Source organism: Oncorhynchus tshawytscha, linkage group LG29 (assembly GCF_018296145.1).
Source record: "Oncorhynchus tshawytscha isolate Ot180627B linkage group LG29, Otsh_v2.0, whole genome shotgun sequence".
In the NCBI taxonomy this organism is placed as follows: domain Eukaryota; kingdom Metazoa; phylum Chordata; class Actinopteri; order Salmoniformes; family Salmonidae; genus Oncorhynchus; species Oncorhynchus tshawytscha.
In genome coordinates, this window is record NC_056457.1 from 26,036,229 (window position 1) to 26,057,837 (window position 21,609).

At 44.9% G+C, this 21,609-nt stretch overlaps 1 protein-coding gene across 1 annotated transcript in view; it reads right to left on the reverse strand.

The window, feature by feature from the left end:
* The window catches only part of LOC112227472 (contactin-associated protein-like 2), a 132,262-nt gene that overhangs the window by 31,294 nt on the left and 79,359 nt on the right, over positions 1 to 21,609 (reverse strand). The window contains exons 13-18 of the mRNA XM_042308824.1: positions 17,812 to 18,030; positions 14,355 to 14,443; positions 13,455 to 13,602; positions 6,403 to 6,633; positions 5,615 to 5,748; positions 5,251 to 5,344 (exon numbers count right to left, since the gene is read on the reverse strand). Of these exons, the coding sequence (XP_042164758.1) occupies positions 5,251 to 5,344; positions 5,615 to 5,748; positions 6,403 to 6,633; positions 13,455 to 13,602; positions 14,355 to 14,443; positions 17,812 to 18,030 (915 nt within the window). The remainder of the gene's footprint in view (positions 1 to 5,250; positions 5,345 to 5,614; positions 5,749 to 6,402; positions 6,634 to 13,454; positions 13,603 to 14,354; positions 14,444 to 17,811; positions 18,031 to 21,609) is intronic.

Sequence of the window (21,609 nt, forward strand, 5' to 3'; positions counted from 1 at the left end):
TGCAACAGACAGAGAAGCTAATATGCAGGGACAATACAGGGGCTTCACTTCATTGCTCACAGGAGAGTCTCCTAACCAAGTAACCATATGGTGTTACTCACATGTCCTCAACCTTGTGCTAACTGACACCACTGGGGTTGTTGTGGCAAGTGAATCCCTTTTCTCACTATTGACTGACATTGCAGTGTTCGTTCGAGATTCCTACAAGCTCATGAAGCTATGGGAGGAAACCAGTGAGGACAGGAGACACAGACATCATTATGGAAAGAATTGAAAAGGATGTGACCATAAAACCTGCCATCAGAAGCAAGGCCCAGGGGTACAAGGATGCTCTCCTAAAGTATGAAACCGTACGTACAGCTGGGGTTTTTCCTCAGGATTTTTGAGCAGACGTCCCCTCTCTCAAAATACTTGCAAATAAGTGGCATGGATATCGTAACAGCACAGCACTTGGTGACGGCAGTAGACAACTTTGTTGAGTGAGCCAATGGCATTCTGGAAGAGCTGTGATGTCGAAGCTCAGACTGTTCTCCCAGAGAAGAGAACAAAAAAAAGAAGAGAAAACCAGGTGAGTTGGCAGAAGACGAGCCCTTTGCTAATGCAGACATGGATTACAAAATCAAGATCCACAATGTGGTATTGGATACTGTTGTTGAAAGTATTCACTGACGTTATGCAGCAGATGCAGTGCTGTGTACAGATGTCTCCTGCATGAATCCTGAAGCATTTTCCTGAGATCAGAGAAAAGGGCCTTCCAAAGACAGCCATGAAGGAGCTCAGCCAATGTTTACTGGAATTTGATGAACATGCCACTGTTGAGGCATTGCAGGCTGAACTGATCAGCCTTGCACAACAGTGGGAAAGACTGAAACAGTCAGCATTGGAGGAGTACAACACCAGGGCTGCCAGTGATGAATCATGGGAAGGCTTTGAGGATCCTGATGAAAGGGTGGAGTTGGTGAGCAAAACTTGTTCCACATGTAAAAACTGCCCGATATGCTGCTATCTTCTCCTCTCAGAAGAATCTGCTCATGGATGCGTATCACATCATTGGTTTGGGCTACAAGTTACTCCTCACCCTATCCATCACTCAGGTGGCTTGTGAGAGGACCTTCTCCACCCTGAGATTCGTGAAGAACCACCTAAGAACCTCCCTCACTCAAGAGAACCTTGAAGGGTTCATTTTGATGGTAACAGAGAAGGAGATTCTTAGGGGACTTGACAAAGATGATATCATTGACAAGATGTCAGAGAGCAGTGAGTTACTGTGCCACCTACTGATTTACTAGTGGTAATTACTTCCGGGTTACTCTGAAGTAGCTATGCTATGACTCTTCCTTAACAGGCTGACAAGGGTGAAATAACATTTGCTGTGAGTTAAAGCTTTTGTACAGAACAGATGTTTTCTGGACTTTCGTATTATACTTGCAGTTCTGTAGCCAATGTTCAGTTTCATTGACTCAGTGTAATAGATGTGTTTATTGTTGTGCTGTTTGCTTTATGGACACCAGTGAGTGAACATTGTAATCTACATTTTTTTTTGTAGAGGAGTGCTTTTTCAACTTTTGTATTATACATTGTTGTAGCTTTATGTTCACGTTCGGTGTCTGTGATGTTTTTTGTTACTTTTGATACGCTGGAATATAAAGATAATCATTTGAACATTTGAACACACTCTGTATATCTCATTAGCTTTTTAAAAAGTGTAGGCTAATGGTTTTGTGTGTCTAGCCTAGTACATTTGTATGTGCTATGATTGGTGTATTCCTAGTGAGTGTTTGAGGGTGCACCCATAGCCATAGCATACCTAGCAAAACTCAGTGTTCAGATAGGCTACTTGTTGGTCAGTCCCTATTGTTTGTATTTTGTAATGTGGATAACTTTCTTCCCAGATTAACATAGTGGCCAAATGTATAACTAGTTTGGTACCCGTTACATCAACAAATAGGGTTGGACTACAAAATTAGCTGTCTGGTGGTTTGCGTGAACAGGGTGGCCTGGGATGGAGTCAAATTCCTGGCCTGAATTATAGTTTCAGTCCGCCCCTGGTCTGATGAGTCCAAATTTGAGATTTTTGGTTCCAACCGCCGTGTCTGTGAGACACAGAGTAGGTGAACGTATGATCTCCGTATGTATGGTTCCCAAGGTGAAGCATGGAAGAGGAAGTGTGATGGAATGGGGGTGCTTTGCTGGTGACACTGTCTGTGATTTATTTAGAATTCAAGGCACACTTAACCAGCATGGCTACCACAGAATTCAGAAGCGATACGCCATCCCATTTGGTTTGGGCTTAGTGGGATTATCATTTGTTTTTCAACAGGACAATGACCCAACACACCTCCAGCCTGTGTAAGGGCTATTTTACCAAGAAGGAGAGTGATGGAGTGCTGCATCAGATGACCTGGCCTCCACAATCACCCAACCTCAACCCAATTTAGATGGTTTGGGATGAGTTGAACCACAGAGTGAAGGAAAAGCATCCAACAAGTGTTCAGCATATGTGGGAACTCCTTCAAGAATGTTGGAAAAACATTCCAGGTGAAGCTGATTGAGAGAATGCCAAGAGTGTGCAAAGCTGTCATCAAGGCCCACTATGTCAACTCCTGCACCGTATGTATCCAATCCAAATCTCCCTGGCGCGCTCCAGCAGGGAAACTACTTCCCCTTCCTGTGCCTTCCTGTATCTGTCCATAGACTATGTAAATGATCTCTCCCTTTTTGATGGTTTTACAACCTCCGCCCACGCGAGGCTCCAGCGCACTGTCCATCCTGGTGACCGGGTCTGGATCTCCACCAGGAAACTCCTGCTCCGCCTACCCTGCCGGAAACTGAGCCCCCGGTTTGTGGGACCCTTCCGACACCCACGCGAGGCTCCAACGCACTGTCCATCCTGGTGACCGGGTCTGGCTCTCCACCAGGAAACTCCTGCTCTGCCTACCCTGCCGGAAGCTGAGCCCCCGGTTTGTGGGACCCTTCAAGGTCTTCTGAAGGGTTAATAAGGTCATTTACCGTATACAATTCCCCACCAACTACCAGATCTCAACCTCTTTTCATGTTTCTCTCCTCAGGCCGGAAGCAAATGTGAAATAAGTGCACTCAGGCCTGAGCTTCCAGAAGGTCAAAGGTAATTACATTAAGGAGCAGTTATCTCTCTGTGGTTCCAACCCCAAGAAGTTCTGGAAAACGGTTAAAGACCTGGAGAATAAACCCTCCTCCTCACAGCTGCCCGTGTCCCTTAATTTTGATGATATGGTTGAGTTGAGTTCATTTTATTTTTACAGGGACAGTGTACATTAATCAACGTTTCAGTAAAAGTGCCGGTTTTAGCCAGCCGGCTAATTTTCAACCGCAGTCCCTGGGCAGGTTATTAAAAACAATTACAATATAGACAATAGCAACATAGGACAAGCAAGACGTACCATACAGACAGAGCAACAAAGGACAAGCAAGACGTAGCATACAGACAGAGCAACAGAACAAAAAGCAGCAAGACAAAATTCATAAAAGCAACAAAGTTTTTCCACACCTCACAAGATACAGACAACAGACAACATGGAAAGCGGCAACACACAGCTAGGGACCATGTTCACAAGTCTGATTGACCTTTAGCCAGGCCATTTAGGATCTTGAATACAAGACATGCGTCGGTGTATTGCACAAGATTTTCCCGTTTCAGGGGCTCATGCTTTCTGAGGATGTAACAGTGATGATGGCTATTGGGCTTCCTATCAAGCACTTTGAGAGCCTGTTTGTAGACAAACTGAATAGGTCTTAATGTTGTACAGCAAGCTTGGGCCCAACTAGTCAAGCAGTATGTTAAGTGGGGGAGTATCATAGATTTGAAGTACAGTTTTGCTACCACTGTAGTCAAACAATTTCGTATAAATCTGAAAATAGCTAGGTTGAATTTGGTTATTTGAATTACCTTTTTCACATGCTTTTTAAAAGAAAGGTTGGAATCAAGTATGATGCCAAGGTACTTAAAATCACATACCACCTGGAGCTTCTCCCCTGACACATAGACATCTGTCTCAGTAGCATCTGTTGCCCTCTTTGTGAAGAACATGCAGACAGTTTTTTCCACATTGAGATGCAAACACGAGTCACTGAGCCACTTTATAACCTGGACCATTACAGTAGTGAGTTCTTGTGCAGCTTGTTGTTTGCTCTTTGCACATATATCATTGTATCATCTGCATACATCAAACTGTAATCACTAACCTCCCATGGACAAAGGTTTTGAAAGTTCCCTCTTCAAGTATTGAGAGGAAGAATATGCTGTTTCTGAGTGGTGTGCCAGAATGCTGGTCAGAGCTGAACTGCAAAGAGACCCCTGTCTACTTTGGCATATGAACACATTCTTCTGTATATCATTTTTAGTTCAACCTTTGTTGTTTTTGTTGTTGCCTAAAATCCATTTGGAAATAAATCCAGATTGTGAAATACAAAATTGTGTATGAATTATGTTTTGAAAATACAAACTGGGCGAGATGGTGAGTTTGGCCTCTGTTGTGTCCTTCAGTCTTAAAATGGCAGATCTGAAGTTCCAGATGGGGTTATGTTGGTGTGTGTGTGTGTGTGTGTGCATGAGCGTGTGTGACAAGGAAAGGGGCATTATTCCCTGTGGCATTAGTCTGCTGTACATCTTGCTTGGAAGGGAACTCAGCCATTCCTTCTACCTCACTGACTGCCACCAGCCCAGAACAGAGCAGGACAACCAGGAGTCATGGAAACCAGGAGTCATGGAAACGAGGAGTCGTGGAAACCAGGAGTCATGGAAACCAGGAGTCGTGGAAAACCAGGTGTCATGGAAACCAGGAGTCATGGAAACCAGGAAGATTGGAAACCAAAGCAGTGACCAGGAGTAAGGAATACTATACTGCACTAAAGTCTTTTTCAGGAGGGCACAACATTGTGAATGTTGCAGATAGAAATGTCTTGTATAGAGCTGACATGAATCCCTATTATTCTACAGAGGAGCATGCCTGTTCTACATAACATATTTACATCTGAAGCAAAAGGTACCCATTGAACATGTTACAGAAACCAAACCAGACTAAAATGTGTGAAAATCCTGTCTGGCAACAATAGACCTCTTCCATGACTGTGTCCTAGTTCCCTCTAGTGGACACACAGCACAACTACAATACATCTGTACAGCTCCTGTTGCTGCTCTCTGAATAGGCCTACATTCTCTGCCAGGGCCAAGCAGACCTCTGTCAAATACACGTATGCGATGCCTGTACTCACCAAATACCTTCCCCAGGAACAATGTCTTGACCAGGTTGAGCTGTGTGTCTGATGCCTCTGGGAGAGAGTAGCTGACAGGGGGGTAGTGGTCCAACTGGAGACGAAGAGAGCATGAGGGAGAGAGAGAAGATCATGATGCAAACCACTGAACCATTTCCATAGTCAATCATCAACATCGTTGTGGATCTTTGTACAAACGGGCCTTCTCATATCCATGAAGCATCAAGCCATTGTAAATCCCTCAAGTCCTGTGACAATTAGAGAGGCTTTTGTCTCCCTCTTGTGGTTAGAAATGGACATGTCTGAAGTCATCATAGACTATGCTTGGACGGCGGAGAGAAGGTGTGTGTGTGTGTGTGCATACCTGTATGGTGATAGTCCTGTTGATTCTGGACATGTTGATAGTGTGTGGCTGTCCGTTGGCTAGGTTACGCTGGTCCACATCTATGGTGAACGGCTCCTTGAGACCGCCCAGGTTATACCGCACCTGGAGAGTTCCTACACACACACACACACACGCACGCACACGCGCACGCACACACACACACACAATGAGAGACCTTACATATTGCATCTGCAACATACCTGAGAGGCAGAGCCCACGTGTCTGTGTGTGTGTGTTGATAAGTGTGTCTGTATGTGTCAGTGTATCACCATTCTGCCGTAGCACCAGGTAGTCTTGCGTCTGTATGTGTCAGTGTCTCACCATTCTGCCGTAGCACCAGCGCCAGGTAGTCTTGTGTCTGTATGTGTCAGTGTCTCACAGTTCTGCCGTAGCACCAGATAGTCTTGTGTCTGTATGTGTCAGTGTCTCACCATTCTGCCGTAGAACCAGGTAGTCTTGTGTCTGTATGTGTCAGTGTCTCACCATTCTGCCGTAGCACCAGGTAGTCTTGTGTCTGTATGTGTCAGTGTCTCACCATTCTGCCGTTGCACCAGAGCCAGGTAGTCTTGTGTCTGTATGTGTCAGTGTCTCACCATTCTGCCGTAGCACCAGAGCCAGGTAGTCTTGTGTCTGTATGTGTCAGTGTCTCACCATTCTGCCGTTGCACCAGAGCCAGGTAGTCTTGTGTCTGTATGTGTCAGTGTCTCACCATTCTGCCGTAGCACCAGAGCCAGGTAGTCTTGTGTCTGTATGTGTCAATGTCTCACCATTCTGCCGTAGCACCAGCCCCAGGTAGTCTTGTGTCTTGGAGCTGACGTACAGCAGTATAGCTGGTGTGTTGGACGTACTGAAGCTAAACGCTACTGCTTCTCCTGTCAGATTCACTTCCTGTGCAGTCAAAGGTTGGGCAAGGAACCTTGCATCCTGATTGGCTGCCGCTGCCTCTGACAGGAAGTTGTATCTCACCAGAGTGCCCGCCTCAAAGAAGCCCCCCACATCTTAGAGAGAGGAGAGAACACATACAGTGCCTTGCGAAAGTATTCGGCCCCCTTGAACTTTGCGACCTTTTGCCACATTTCAGGCTTCAAACATAAAGATATAAACCTGTATTTTTTTGTGAAGAATCAACAACAAGTGGGACACAATCATGAAGTGGAACGACATTTATTGGATATTTCAAATTTTTTTAACAAATCAAAAACTGAAAAATTGGGTGTGCAAAATTATTCAGCCCCTTTACTTTCAGTGCAGCAAACTCTCTCCAGAAGTTCAGTGAGGATCTCTGAATGATCCAATGTTGACCTAAATGACTAATGATGATAAATACAATCCACCTGTGTGTAATCAAGTCTCCGTATAAATGCACCTGCACTGTGATAGTCTCAGAGGTCCGTTAAAAGCGCAGAGAGCATCATGAAGAACAAGGAACACACCAGGCAGGTCCGAGATACTGTTGTGAAGAAGTTTAAAGCCGGATTTTGATACAAAAAGATTTCCCAAGCTTTAAACATCCCAAGGAGCACTGTGCAAGCGATAATATTGAAATGGAAGGAGTATCAGACCACTGCAAATCTACCAAGACCTAGCCGTCCCTCTAAACTTTCAGCTCATACAAGGAGAAGACTGATCAGAGATGCAGCCAAGAGGCCCATGATCACTCTGGATGAACTGCAGAGATCTACAGCTGAGGTGGGAGACTCTGTCCATAGGACAACAATCAGTCGTATATTGCACAAATCTGGCCTTTATGGAAGAGTGGCAAGAAGAAAGCCATTTCTTAAAGATATCCATAAAAAGTGTTTAAAGTTTGCCACAAGCCACCTGGGAGACACACCAAACATGTGGAAGAAGGTGCTCTGGTCAGATGAAACCAAAATTGAACTTTTTGGCAACAATGCAAAACGTTATGTTTGGCGTAAAAGCAACACAGCTCATCACCCTAAACCCACCATCCCCACTGTCAAACATGGTGGTGGCAGCATCATGGTTTGGGCCTGCTTTTCTTCAGCAGGGACAGGGAAGATGGTTAAAATTGATGGGAAGATGGATGGAGCCAAATACAGGACCATTCTGGAAGAAAACCTGATGGAGTCTGCAAAAGACCTGAGACTGGGACAGAGATTTGTCTTCCAACAAGACAATGATCCAAAACATAAAGCAAAATCTACAATGGAATGGTTCAAAAATAAACATATCCAGGTGTTAGAATGGCCAAGTCAAAGTCCAGACCTGAATCCAATCGAGAATCTGTGGAAAGAACTGAAAACTGCTGTTCACAAATGCTCTCCATCCAACCTCACTGAGCTCGAGCTGTTTTGCAAGGAGGAATGGGAAAAAATTTCAGTCTCTGGATGTGCAAAACTGATAGAGACATACCCCAAGTGACTTACAGCTGTAATCGCAGCAAAAGGTGGCGCTACAAAGTATTAACTTAAGGGGGCTGAATAATTTTGCACGCCCAATTTTTCAGTTTTTGATTTGTTTTAAAGTTTGAAATATCCAATAAATGTCGTTCCACTTCATGATTGTGTCCCACTTGTTGTTGATTCTTCACAAAAAAATACAGTTTTATATCTTTATGTTTGAAGCCTGAAATGTGGCAAAAGGTCGCAAAGTTCAAGGGGGCCGAATACTTTCGCAAGGCACTGTACACGCAGAAGGTCAACTGGTGGGGGCTTTACCGTGAAACGCTTGCTTACAAGACCTTCCCAACAAAGCAGAGCTTAAAATAGTAACACAACAGGAATAAAATAAAATACACAAAAATGGAGCTATACAGCCAATGACATTGAGGAGTATACCACATTTTTTATTGTATTTTTTTATTTCACCTTTATTTAACCAGGTAGGCTAGTTGAGAACAAGTTCTCATTTGCAACTGCAACCTGGCCAAGATAAAGCGTAGCAATTCGACACATTCTGTACAACAACACAGAGTTACACATGGAATAAACAAAACATGCAGTCAATAATACAGTAGAACAAAAGAAAACAAAAAGTCTATATACAGTGAGTGCAAATGAGGTAAGATAAGGAAATAAATAGGCCATGGTGGTGAAGTAATTACAATATAGCAATTAAACACTGGAATGGTACATGGGGATGAGGTAGGCAGATAGATGGGCTGTTTACAGATGGGCTATGTACAGGTGCAGTGATCTGTGAGCTGCTCTGACAGTCACTGGCTTCATTAATAAGTGCATCGATGACATCGTCTCCTACCGTACGTACATGGAAGCCATGGATTACAGGCAACATCCGCACTGAGCTAAAGGCTAGAGCTGCTGTTTTAAAGGAGCGGGACACTAATCCAGATGCTGATCAGAAATCCTGCCACGCCCTCCGACAAACCATCAAACAGGCAAAGTGTCAATACAGGACTAAGATCGAATCCTACTACAACGGCTCGTCGGATGTGGCAGGGCTTGTAAACTATCACAGATTACAAAGGGAAACCCAGCAGAGAGCTGCCCAGTGACGCAAGCCTACCAGACGAGCTAAATACCTTTTCTGCGCGCTTCGAGTCAAGCAACACTGAACTATGCATGAGAGCACTAACTGTTCTGGACGACTGTGTGATCACGCCCTCCGTAGCGGATGACCTTTAAACAGGTTAACATTCACAAGGCCGCAGGGGCCAGACGGATTACCAGGGCACGTACTCAGAGCACGCGCTGACCAACTGGCAAGTGTCTTCACTGACATCTCCTTGACCCAGTCTGTAATTTCCCGCAGACCACCATAGTCCCTGTGCCCAAGAATGCCAAAGTAACTTGCCTAAATGACTATCGCCCTGTAGCACTCACATCTGTAGCCATGAAATGCTTTGAAAGGCTGGTCGTGGCTCACATCAACACCAACATCCCAGACACCCTGGACCCACTCCAATTCGCATACCGCCCCAACAGAGCCACAGATGACACAATCTCTATTGCACACCACAATGCCCTTTCCCACCTGGACAAAAGGAACAACTACGTGAGAATGCTGTTCAGTGACTACAGCTCAGTGTTCAACACCATTGTGCCCTCCAAGCTCATCACTAAGCTAAGGACCCTGGGACTAAACACCTCCCTCTGCAACTGGATCCTGGACTTCCTGATGGGCCGCCCCCAGTGGTAAGGGTAGACAACAATACATCCGCCATGGGGGACCCTCAGGGGTGTGTGTTTAGTCACCTCCGGTACTCCCTGTTCACCCATGACTGTGTGGCCACGCACGATTCCAACATCATCATTAAGTTTGCAGACAAAACAACGGCTGTAGGCCTGATCACCGACGACAATAAGACAACCTATAGGGAGGAGGTCAGAGACCTGGCCGTGTGGTGCCAGGACAACAACCTCTCCCTCAATGTGAGCAAGACAAAGGAGCTGATCATGGACTACAGGAAAAGGAAGGCCGAACACACCTCCATCCCATCGAAGGTGCTGTTGTCGAGCAGGTCGAGAGCTTCAAGTTCCCCAGTGTCCATTCACACATATCAACACAGTCATGAAAAGAGCACGACAACACCTCTTCCCCCTCAGGAGGCTGAAAAGATTTGGCATGGCCCTCAGAACCTCAACATAATTCTACAGCTGCACCACTGAGCGCATCTTGACTGGTTGTATCACCGCTTGGTATAGTAAGTGCTTGGCATCCGACCACAACGTGCAACAGAGGGTAGTGCGTACAGCCCAGAAAATCATTGGGGCCAATCTCCCTGCCATCCAGCATCTCTATACCAGGCGGTGTCAGAGGAAGGCCCTAAAAATTGTCAAAGACTCCAGCCACCCAAGTCATAGACTGTTCTCTCTGCTACTGCACAGCAAACCTGTACTGATGTGCCAAGTCTGGAACCAACAGGACCCTGAACAGCTTCTACCACCAAGCTATAAGACTGCTAAATAGTTAGTTAAATAGTTAACCTGGAGTACTGTATCTATATTGACCCCTTTTGACCCCTTTATTATCTACCCTGTTGCCTAGTTACTTTATCCCTAGCTATATGTACAGATCTACCTCAATTACCTCGTAACCCTGCACATCGACTCAGTAGTTGTACACCATGTATATAGCCAAGTTATCATTGACTCAGTAGTGGTACACCATGTATATAGCCAAGTTATCATTGACTCAGTAGTGGTACACCATGTATATAGCCAAGTTATCATTGACTCAGTAGTGGTACACCATGTATATAGCCAAGTTATCATTGACTCAGTAGTGGTACACCACGTATATAGCCAAGTTATCATTGACTCAGTAGTGGTACACCACGTATATAGCCAAGTTATCTTTGACTCAGTAGTGGTACACCATGTATATAGCCAAGTTATCATTGACTCAGTAGTGGTACACCACGTATATAGCCAAGTTATCATTGACTCAGTAGTGGTACACCACGTATATAGCCAAGTTATCTTTGACTCAGTAGTGGTACACCACGTATATAGCCAAGTTATCTTTGACTCAGTAGTGGTACACCACGTATATAGCCAAGTTATCATTGACTCAGTAGTGGTACACCACGTATATAGCCAAGTTATCATTGACTCAGTAGTGGTACACCACGTATATAGCCAAGTTATCTTTGACTCAGTAGTGGTACACCACGTAGACAGATAGATAACAATAAGGTATTTGAGGTAGACATGTACATGAAGGCAGAGTAAAGTGACTAGGCATCAGGATAGATAATAATAAGGTATTAGAGGTAGATATATACATGAAGGCAGGGTAAAGTGACTAGGCATCAGGATAGATAATAATAAGGTATTTGAGGTAGATATGTACATGAAGGCAGGGTAAAGTGACTAGACATCAGGATAGATAATAATAAGGTATTAGAGGTAGATATATACATGAAGGCAGGGTAAAGTGACAAGGCATCAGGATAGATAATAATGTATTTGAGGTAGATATGTACATGAAGGCAGGGTAAAGTGACTAGACATCAGGATAGATAATAATGTATTTGAGGTAGATATATACATGAAGGCAGGGTAAAGTGACTAGACATCAGGATAGATAACAATGTATTTGAGGTAGATATGTACATGAAGGCAGAGGTAGATATGTACATGTAATGTATGTGTGTTTGTGTTGTGTCGGTATACGTGTGTATGTTGTGTGTGTGTGTGTGTGTGTGTGTGTGTGTGTGTGTGTGTGTGCAAACTGTATGTAGTGTATGTGAATGTGTGTGGGTTTTATGTGGGAGTGTCAATGTAGTGTGTGTGAGTGTGTACACTGAGTCTACAAAACATTAAGAACACCTTCCTAATATTGAGTTGCACCCCACCTTTCACCCTCAGAACAGCCTCAATTCATCGGAGCATGGACTCTACAAAGTGTCGAAAGCGTTCCACCACAATGCTGGCCCATGTTGTCTCCAACGCTTCCCACAGTTGTGTCAAGTTGGCTGGATGTCCTTTGGGTGGTGGACCATTCTTGATACACAAGGGAAACTGTGGAGCGTGACAAATCCTTCTTTAACCCGTCTCCTCGCCTTCATCAGCACTGATTGAAGTGGATTCAACAAGTGACATCAATAAGGGATCATAGCTTCCACCTGGATTCACCTGGTCCGTCTGTGACATGGAAAGAGCATGTTTTGTATATTCAGTGTATATGGTGTGGATATAAAGTCTGGTGAGTGTATGTAGGGTCAAGGCAGATAGTGTTGCAGATAGTTTGGGTACCAATCATTTACTATTTAGCAGTCTGGCTTTTTAGCAGTCTTATGGCTTGGGGAAGAAGCTGTCTCGGCCCTAGTGTACTGGGCTGTCCGCACCACCCTGTCTAGCGCTTTGCGGTCCAGGGCGGTGCATTTCCATACCAAGCGGTGATGCAACCAGTCAAGATGCTCTCGATGGTGCAGCTGTAGGACTTGTTGAGGATCCTAGGGCCCATGCCAAATCTTTCAGCCTCCTGAGGGGGAAGAGGCGCCGCCGTGCCCTCTTCACGACTGTGTTGGTGTGTGTGGACCATGTTAAGTCCTCAGCAATGTGGACGCCAAGGAACTTGAAGCTCTCTTCCTTCTTCCTCCTATAGTCCACTATCAGCTCCTTGGTCTTACTGACATTGAGGGAGAGGTTGCTATGTCTGTAACTAGAGGCAGCAGAGATGCTGATGAGAATAGAACATCACCCTCTGTTGTAAGTGGTGTGTGTGTGTGTGTGTGTTGTTCATTACGGAGTCATAGTTGTCTGTCTGTGACCCCATGGAATGGCAGTACAGTAGCAGCAGAATGAAACAGTCCTGATAATAATATTCTACCTCTGGAACCAGGTGTAAATAGGGATATAATGGAAATACGCTTTCGCAATTATGACTGATAATAATATTCTTATTCATATTATGACTGCACTCATATGACACAGACAGGAGAACAGAGGGAGCAGGGGGAGAGGATCCTCTGGAGTATCTGAAGGGCATAACACACACTCACGTGTAGATAAATAAACACACACACTAGTTTCCATTACATTCAATACCTCATTTTCAGTTCACACACAGACAGAACACTGAGGAGGTCCTTTCATGTCAGCTACTTTGCATATTCCTGTTTTATGTTTTCTATTCCCACATGCTGTCATCTGACACATACTCCCAGTGTCGTCACCCCCGACTGGAGTAAAACACAGGAAAACAAGCTTAAAGTTTAGGAAACAAATGAATTCATGTGTCAACTCTCTTGCTATGAAGTCTCACTGCGACTGAGAGAAACCAACTCTTACTTCCGAGTAAATGTTGCCGTTCCTCCGTAAACAAAGGCTGCTGGTTACACCGGCCAATAGCATAGCAGTAATTTCAGGGTTTAGCGATTAGCTCTCACCTTTGGTGCAGAAGGGTCCGTCGTATGCCGTGGCAGTGCAGTCACAGGAGTAGCCATTATATTTCTCCACACACTTTCCTCCGTTCCTGCAGTACATCCCATAACTGGTACAATGACCCTGACAGCCTGGCTTTACACCTGGAGTTACCTAGAGAGAGAGAAAGGGATAGAGATGGAGAGAGAGAGATGGAGAGAGAGGGATGGAGATGGAGAGAGATGGAGAGATGGAGAGTGAGGAATGGAGATGGAGAGAGAGATAGAAAGAGAGATGGAGAGAGAGGGATGGAGATGGAGAGAGAGGGATAGAGATGGAGAGAGAGATGAGAGAGGGATAGAGATGGAGAGAGATGGAAATGGAGAGAGATGGAGAGAGAGAAAGGGAGAGAGATATGGAGAGAGATGGAAATGGAGAGAGAGATGGAGAGAGATAGGGAGAGAGAGAGATGGAAATGGAGAGAGAGATGGAGAGAGAGAGATGGAAATGGATAGAGAGATGGTGAGAGAGAGAGATGGAAATGGGGAGAGAGAAGGAGGAGAGATGGAGAGAGAGATGGAAATGGGGAGAGCAATAGGGAGAGAGAGAGGGAGAGAGGGAGAGATGGAAATGGAGAGAGAGGGAGGGAGAGAGATGGAAATGGAGAAAGAGATAGAGAGAGAGAGAGGGAGAGAGAGAGAGGGAGAGAGATGGAGAGAAAGAGAGGGAGAGAGAGAGATGGAAATGAGAGAGAGAGAGAGAGAGAGAGAGAGATGGAGAGAAAGAGAGGGAGAGAGAGAGATGGAAATGGAGAGAGAGATAGGGAGAGTTTGACTTTTGGATGCTCTTCATTTGCGTTAGTAAAGAGAACAATTTTATGTATTTTTAGATGATGAAATAAAGGAAATCAATCAACCAATCGTCACCTTGGCCCTCTCTTCAAGGTCAAGGGTCACACCATTCATCCTGAGGGAGCGAATGCATCCCAGAAACCCCCTCTGACCCCCTGCTGCACCTAGAGACAGCGAGAGAGAGAAGAGAGAGAACATAGAGAGAGAGAGAACAAAGAGAGATAATATGAATTTTGTGCTAGGAATAGAGATAATTTCCCTCGAGGTTGAGCTTGGGGCATATATGACTGTTGATGGTCGGAGTGACTTAACAGGCCAGAGGAGAGGCGCTCCAGCCCTATTTAACCTCACCTTGGCACTTAATTGATATATTAGTGCGGCTGATTGGCTGGAGATGTCACACACCCATTTAGCCAGATCGACATCAGGCAGACATTGTGTCCCTCCAGGACTGGAGTTGCCCACCACTCAAGTCGTGTGCCAGTGTGTGTTAATGTGTGTGTGTGTGTGTTAATGTGTGTGTGTGTGTGTGTTAATGTGTGTGTGTGTGTGGTGCACTCCTGGCCTCATTCTGGCTGCCTCCATAGGTAAATGACTCTGTAATGATGTACTAATGAACTAGCATATTATATTCATTAGGACAGCACTATCTAGGGGAGACCCCCACTTTTATACACCCCACCCCCACCCCCCCACACACACACACCCTCACACACAATATCCAGTATAATACCTTCCCTCTCTGAGCCACACAGTGCATACCAAGGCCAGGAGAGACATTAGCAAGCATGGTCACAGACCAGAAGACCTACCAGTGGCCCTGCATGAAATGGAAAAGACTACATGGACATAAACTGAAAGTCATCAACTATAGCTATGTATATTATACATCTGTTTCTATACTGGCAAACATATACATGCAACATGCAACAATTTCATAGATTTGACTGAGTTACAGTTCATAGAAGGAAGTCACTCAATTGAAATAAATTCATTAGGCCCTAATCTATGGATTTCACATGACTTGGGACCAGGCCCACCCACTGGGGAGCCAGGCCCAGCCAATCAGAATGAGTTTTTCCTCACAAAAGGGCTTTGTTACAGACAGAAATACTCCTCAGTTTCATCAGCTGTCTGGGTGACAGATTCTCTAAAACAATGTTGGAGGTGGCTTATGGTGGAGAAATTATCATTCAATTCTCTGCCAACAGCTCTGGTGGACATTCCTGCAGTCAGCATGCCAAATGCACGCTGCCTAAACTTGAGACATCTGTGGCATTGTGTTGTGTGATAATACTGCACACTTTAGAGTGTCTTTTTATTGTACCCAGTACAAGGTGCACCTGTGTAATTATCATGCTTTTTAAAATCAGTTTCTTGATATGCCACACCTGTCAGGTGGATGGATTATCTTGACAAAGGAGAAATGCTCACTAAAAGGGATGTAAACAAATTTGTGCATATGTGCATAGCTTTATGTGCATATGGAACATTTCTGGGATCTTTTATTTCAGCTCATGAAACATGGGACCAGCACTTTACATGTTGGGTTTATATTTTTGTTCAGTATATTCACACGTTAATGTTACCTACTGTCTTTGCAGGTCAATGAAGCAGGCTTCCCTGTGAGAGTTGCATCACAAACACCGTGTCACACACACACACATAACACACACATGCCGCGACCGAGCCAGTCACACACGGTGAGACGAGGAGATGCAACGAATAAAAAAGAGAAACAAAGAGAAAAAGAACAACATGAAAAACATGCAGAAAAGGTATGAAATAATACAATATAATATCAACATTTAAAATATAACTCATTACCAAATAATATCACACGTAAATAACCCAAATCATGTAGGAACCACCTAGGTGAGATATCCGGCTGTTTTTCCCCCTGTCCCTCTGTGTTTAAACACCAGTTTTAGAATGCAAATCACACCCACTGTAGATCCCATCTGAGCCTGATTCAATTTCCCCCGACCAGGCAAATACCCTCACTGCTCTGACACATGCTGATGATCTGCTAGAGAGACACAGTCAGGAGTTTCATAGTGCTCCTCTCTGATCCAACATAAACTAATAGGTCCCAAGGCTGTATGGAGGTGATGGAAGAACTGATTGGGTTTAGTTGATGATCTGATGTCGATTAGATTGATAGATTGATCCCTGAGGGGTTATTCAGAGAGTTGGTTCCCTGAAACCTACTATACATGCAGATGAGATAGCCAAACTATGAGTTGTATCAGTCTTTATAAGCTGTTATTAAAGTTTCCTATCACAAATCAATATGTGCCTGTATGGCTGTGTGGTTAATGGTGGCATATAAAGATCGATTCTTTTTACTTTAATTCGATTCAATTCAATACAACTTTATTAATCCCCTCTGGCAATTCAGGAAGCTGCAGTGTGATAATGTTCTTCCATCCAATCTGCCAAAAACTGATGAGATGATGGAATTTGGAATGTCTTATTGGAAATCAGAACTATCAGATTTTGGAATGTCTGATTGGAATTGAGAAGTGTCTCAAAGGAAAATAACTTTTCAGAGTCAGAGAGAGAAAGAAGGAAGGAAAGATAATTTAATTCAAACTCAGCAGTTTTTCTCTCCATCCTAAATCCAGTTTCATTTATTTCGTCAGTGTTAAAGTATTGGCAGGTCAGCAGGCTGAGACAGAGGAGTGAAAGGAACAGATAAAGACCAGCCATTCAGCTCTTTAACTTCTGGTCTCCTCTGCTGCTAATGACCTTCACAGTCTTTGTGTCGAGAAGAGAGGGAGCGGAGGAACCAATCCAAATATCACAATGTACATGCAGAGCCATTCTGTGTGCCATAACGAGGACCAATCCAAATATCACAATGTACATGCAGAGCCATTCTGTGTGCCATAAAACGAGGACCTAATCCATTGTCTCTGTGTGCTGTTGAAAAGTCTTAATCCTCTGTAACTGTTAATACTCTAACACAGTCATAAAGATTAAGAGTTAGGACTAAGTGAATTAGGTTAGTTGTACTCACATAATTCCTTTAACTTTGTTAACATCAGCTGTGTGTGTGTGTGAAACAGTGTGATATCTGATGAAACCTCAACAGCTTATCTTCATTATCCCCATTCGTGTCAAAGCTTCAGAGAACCTACTTTGGGAAACATAAAGAAACTGCAGCTCTTACTAATTTATTTGACCTTTATTTAACTAGGCAAGTTAGGTAAGAACAAATTCTTATTTTCAATGGCAGTGTAGGAACAGTGGGTTAACTGTCTTGTTCAGGGGAAGAACAATGTATTTCTACCTGGTCAGCTTGGGGATTTGATCTGGCAACCTTTTGGTTACTGGCGCAACACTCTAACCACTAGGCTACCTGCCATTATACTGGCACAAACTATATCACCAACTTATTTCATTTTGTAACGTAAAAATATTGGCAATACTGTTGAATGAAATTAAAACGTAGTATAGTATTGCACTCTTTTTCTGTTGGTGTGTGAGCGTGTGTGTGTGTGTGTGTGTGTGTGTCTCTTTCTCTTACCCACATAAAGCTGACTAAACAGCTCTAGCCTTGTGTGTCCCTGTGGAGGGGCGGGACGAGTTTCCCTATAGTTCAGATCCAGCTGTAGCACCGCCTCCTTCACGTTCCGCTCCGCCATCACACGATGCCATTGGTCATCGTTGAGGGGTGTGGCTGAATGGACGGCCAACTCCACGGGACCGTTCCCCACATCAAATGAGAACGAGACAACAGTAGGAGCTTGAGAAGAGGAAGACAACGTTAATCAGCACCATGTCCACAAACGACCAACCACAGTGAATCTATTTATTTCAATGCATAAAGTACCTTTGGTTTATAATAGTCAACATTTTTCATCTCATAAGTCATTGTTTTCCAGTTGTTTTACAGTTCGATATCTAGTCATGTCTCATTATTTATGTAGAGTCTTTTAACTCTTATAGATTTCAGCTTTACTGTGAATATGATTGCACTCAGTGTTTGATGGCTAATTCACCAAAAGCTAATTCAAAAGCTAATTCACCAAAAGATTGATAAACACACACACCCACGCGTACACACGCACGCACACACACGCACACAAGATGAAAGAGAGAAGTGTGTGTGTGTGTGTAGAGGAGTGTGTGTGTTGGTAGAGGTGTGTGACTGTGTGTGCGTGCGTGTGTGTGTGTGTGAGTGTGTGTGTATGTGTGTATAAACATGCCACTAGCCACCTGTTCAGTCCAGATGTTACAACCTAAAGGATATGTGTGAGTTACTCTCCCTTCTCCCTTCTCAATCACACACTGATCACCACTGTTATAACTAATCTCCTTTTTCTCTCCCTCCAGAAACAACAGAGTCAGTTTAGCCTCTGTTAGCTGAGTGAAACACAATCAAACACAGAGTCTAAAAACAGACTAACTAATCTCCCTCTTCTCTCCCTCCAGAAACAACAGAGTCAGTTTAGCCTCTGTTAGCTGAGTGAAACACAGTCAAACACGGAGCCCCAGTGTGAAAACAGACTAACTAATCTATTGTGGGCCTGAGCACGACTTGGACAAACTCCAACAAATCTCCCTCTTCTCTGTCTCCATCTCTCCCTCTATCCCATCCCCCGCAACATCTCTCCTTCTCTGTCTCCATCTCTCTCTCTATCCCATCCCCCGCAACATCTCTCCTTCTCTGTCTCCATCTCTCTCTCGATCCCATCCCCCGCAACATCTCTCCTTCTCTGTCTCCATCTCTCTCTATCCCATCCCATCCCAACAACATCTCTCCTTCTCTGTCTCCATCTCTCCCTCTATCCCATCCCATGCAACATCTCTCCTTCTCTGTCTCCATCTCTCCCTCTATCCCATCCCACGCAACATCTCTCCTTCTCTGTCTCCATCTCTCCCTCTATCCCATCCCCGCAACATCTCTCCTTCTCTGTCTCCATCTCTCCCTCTATCCCATCCCCGCAACATCTCTCCTTCTCTGTCTCCATCCCTCTCTATCCCATCCCCGCAACATCTCTCCTTCTCTGTCTCCATCTCTCTCTCTATCCCATCCCCCGCAACATCTCTCCTTCTCTGTCTCCATCTCTCTCTCTATCCCATCCCACGCAACATCTCTCCTTCTCTGTCTCCATCTCTCCCTCTATCCCATCCCCGCAACATCTCTCCTTCTCTGTCTCCATCTCTCTCTCTATCCCATCCCACGCAACATCTCTCCTTCTCTGTCTCCATCTCTCCCTCTATCCCATCCCCCGCAACATCTCTCCTTCTGTCTCCATCTCTCCCTCTATCCCATCCCCGCAACATCTCTCCTTCTCTGTCTCCATCTCTCCCTCTATCCCATCCCCCGCAACATCTCTCCTTCTCTGTCTCCATCTCTCTCTCTATCCCATCCCCCGCAACATCTCTCCTTCTCTGTCTCCATCTCTCTCTCTATCCCATCCCACGCAACATCTCTCCTTCTCTTAACAAAAGAAAAAAGGACAGGGACACACACCTCACCCTTGAGAGAGTGCTTTGAAAGATGAGAGGCAGAACGGCTGAAAGATGAGAGGCAGAAATAAATGATTTCTACTCCGACAAAATTAATGCTCATTCACAACTCGGAATCACACATGAATATTCAACAACATCTTTTCAGAGAGAAATGGAGAGAAAGACATGCCAGCTGGTGGAGGAGGAGTGTAAAGTGTATATCCTAAGTAGGTGTTATACAGTATTAGTAAGCCAAGATGTCTGACGTGCTTCCCCCCAGGTGTCACACCCTGATCTTTTTCGTCTTTATGCTGGTCTCCTCCCCAATCCAGGTGTCGCCCATCTTTCCCATTATCCCCAGTGTATTTATACCTGTGTTCTCTGTTTGTCTGTTGCCACTGAAAAGCAGGGCCCACCTAGCTTGCCTGGAATTGAGAAGCTTGGCGGTGCGGAGATATTCCAGGTTCTTATGGTCGGTCCACACAATGAACGGATGTTCCGCCCCCTCCAGCCAGTGCCTCCACTCCACCAACGCCATCTTTCCCGTGAGAAGCTCACGATTCCCCACATCGTAGTTCCTCTCTGTGGCGTTGAGGCGTTGGGAGAAGAAGGCGCAGGGATGTAACTTGAGGTGCAGGGCAAAGTTTTGGCCTCCACCACGAACTGGCGGGACGGGTCAATGAATCCCAGGAAAAATTGCAGCTGCACCCCGGACGTAGGCTGGGGCCAATCCACCACCACTCTCACCTTCCCGGGTTCCATCTGTAAACTCCCTGCAGCGATGATGTAACCCAGGAAGGAGATGGTGGAGCAAAGGAATCTGCACTTCTCTGATTTCACAAAAAAATTGTTCTCCAGGAGGCATTGGTGAACCTGCCAGACGTGGAGCACGTGTTCTTGGGTAGAGCGGGAGAATAAGAGGATTGTCATCGAGGTAGACAAAAAAAAAACGGTTCAACATGTCGCAGAGAATATCATTAACTAGAGCCTGGACAACAGCTGGTGCATTGGTAAGGCCAAATGGTATGACCCGATACTCATAGTGACCACTGGCCATGTTGAAGGCAGTCTTCCACTCGTCCCCTTCCCGTATCCACACAAGGTGGTAGGCGTTCCGTAGGCCCAGCTTGGAGAACACGGTGGCACCCTGGAGCGGCTCGAGGCCGAGGAGATTAGTGGTAGGGCCCACCTAGCTTGCCTTTGTCTCCACACCCCTACGGTTGTCGCAATCTTCCCCATTCTCCCCAGTGTATTTATACCTGTGTTCTCTGTTTTTGTTCTTTGTCAAGCCTACCAGCGTTTTCCCCCTTGCTCCTGTCTGTTTCTAGTTCCTGTTTTCTACTTTTCTCTACTTTTAGTTTTGACTATTCTGCCTGCTCTGACCCTGACCCTGAGCCTGACCCTGACCCTGAGCCTGACCCTGAGCCTGCCTGCCATTCTATACCTTTTGGACTCTGATCTGGATTACTGACCTATGCCTGGTCTTGACCTGTCATTTTGGCTGCCCCCTGTTCAAGTAATACACTTTTGTTACTTCGACACTGTCTGCATCTGGGTCTTCCCTAAAACGTGATACCAGGTAGCTGGTATACATTACTACTAAACACTGTGCCACAAAATGGTGGGTGGATGAGGTTAGTTGCCCCCATTAAACCTAAAGCTCTTTGAAATTGCTGAAATGTAATTTGTCATCCATCATCAAATTGACAGCCACTCTAGTTAAATAGCCGTCTCGTCGTAAAAGAACTGTGGTTAAATTTGATCCCCAGGAATTTAACATTCTCAATCTGAATCCGATTGAATGGCCATTTAGACATTTAATTTGAGTCATTAGAGCACAGGCACATAAAGCATATGACATGTCAAT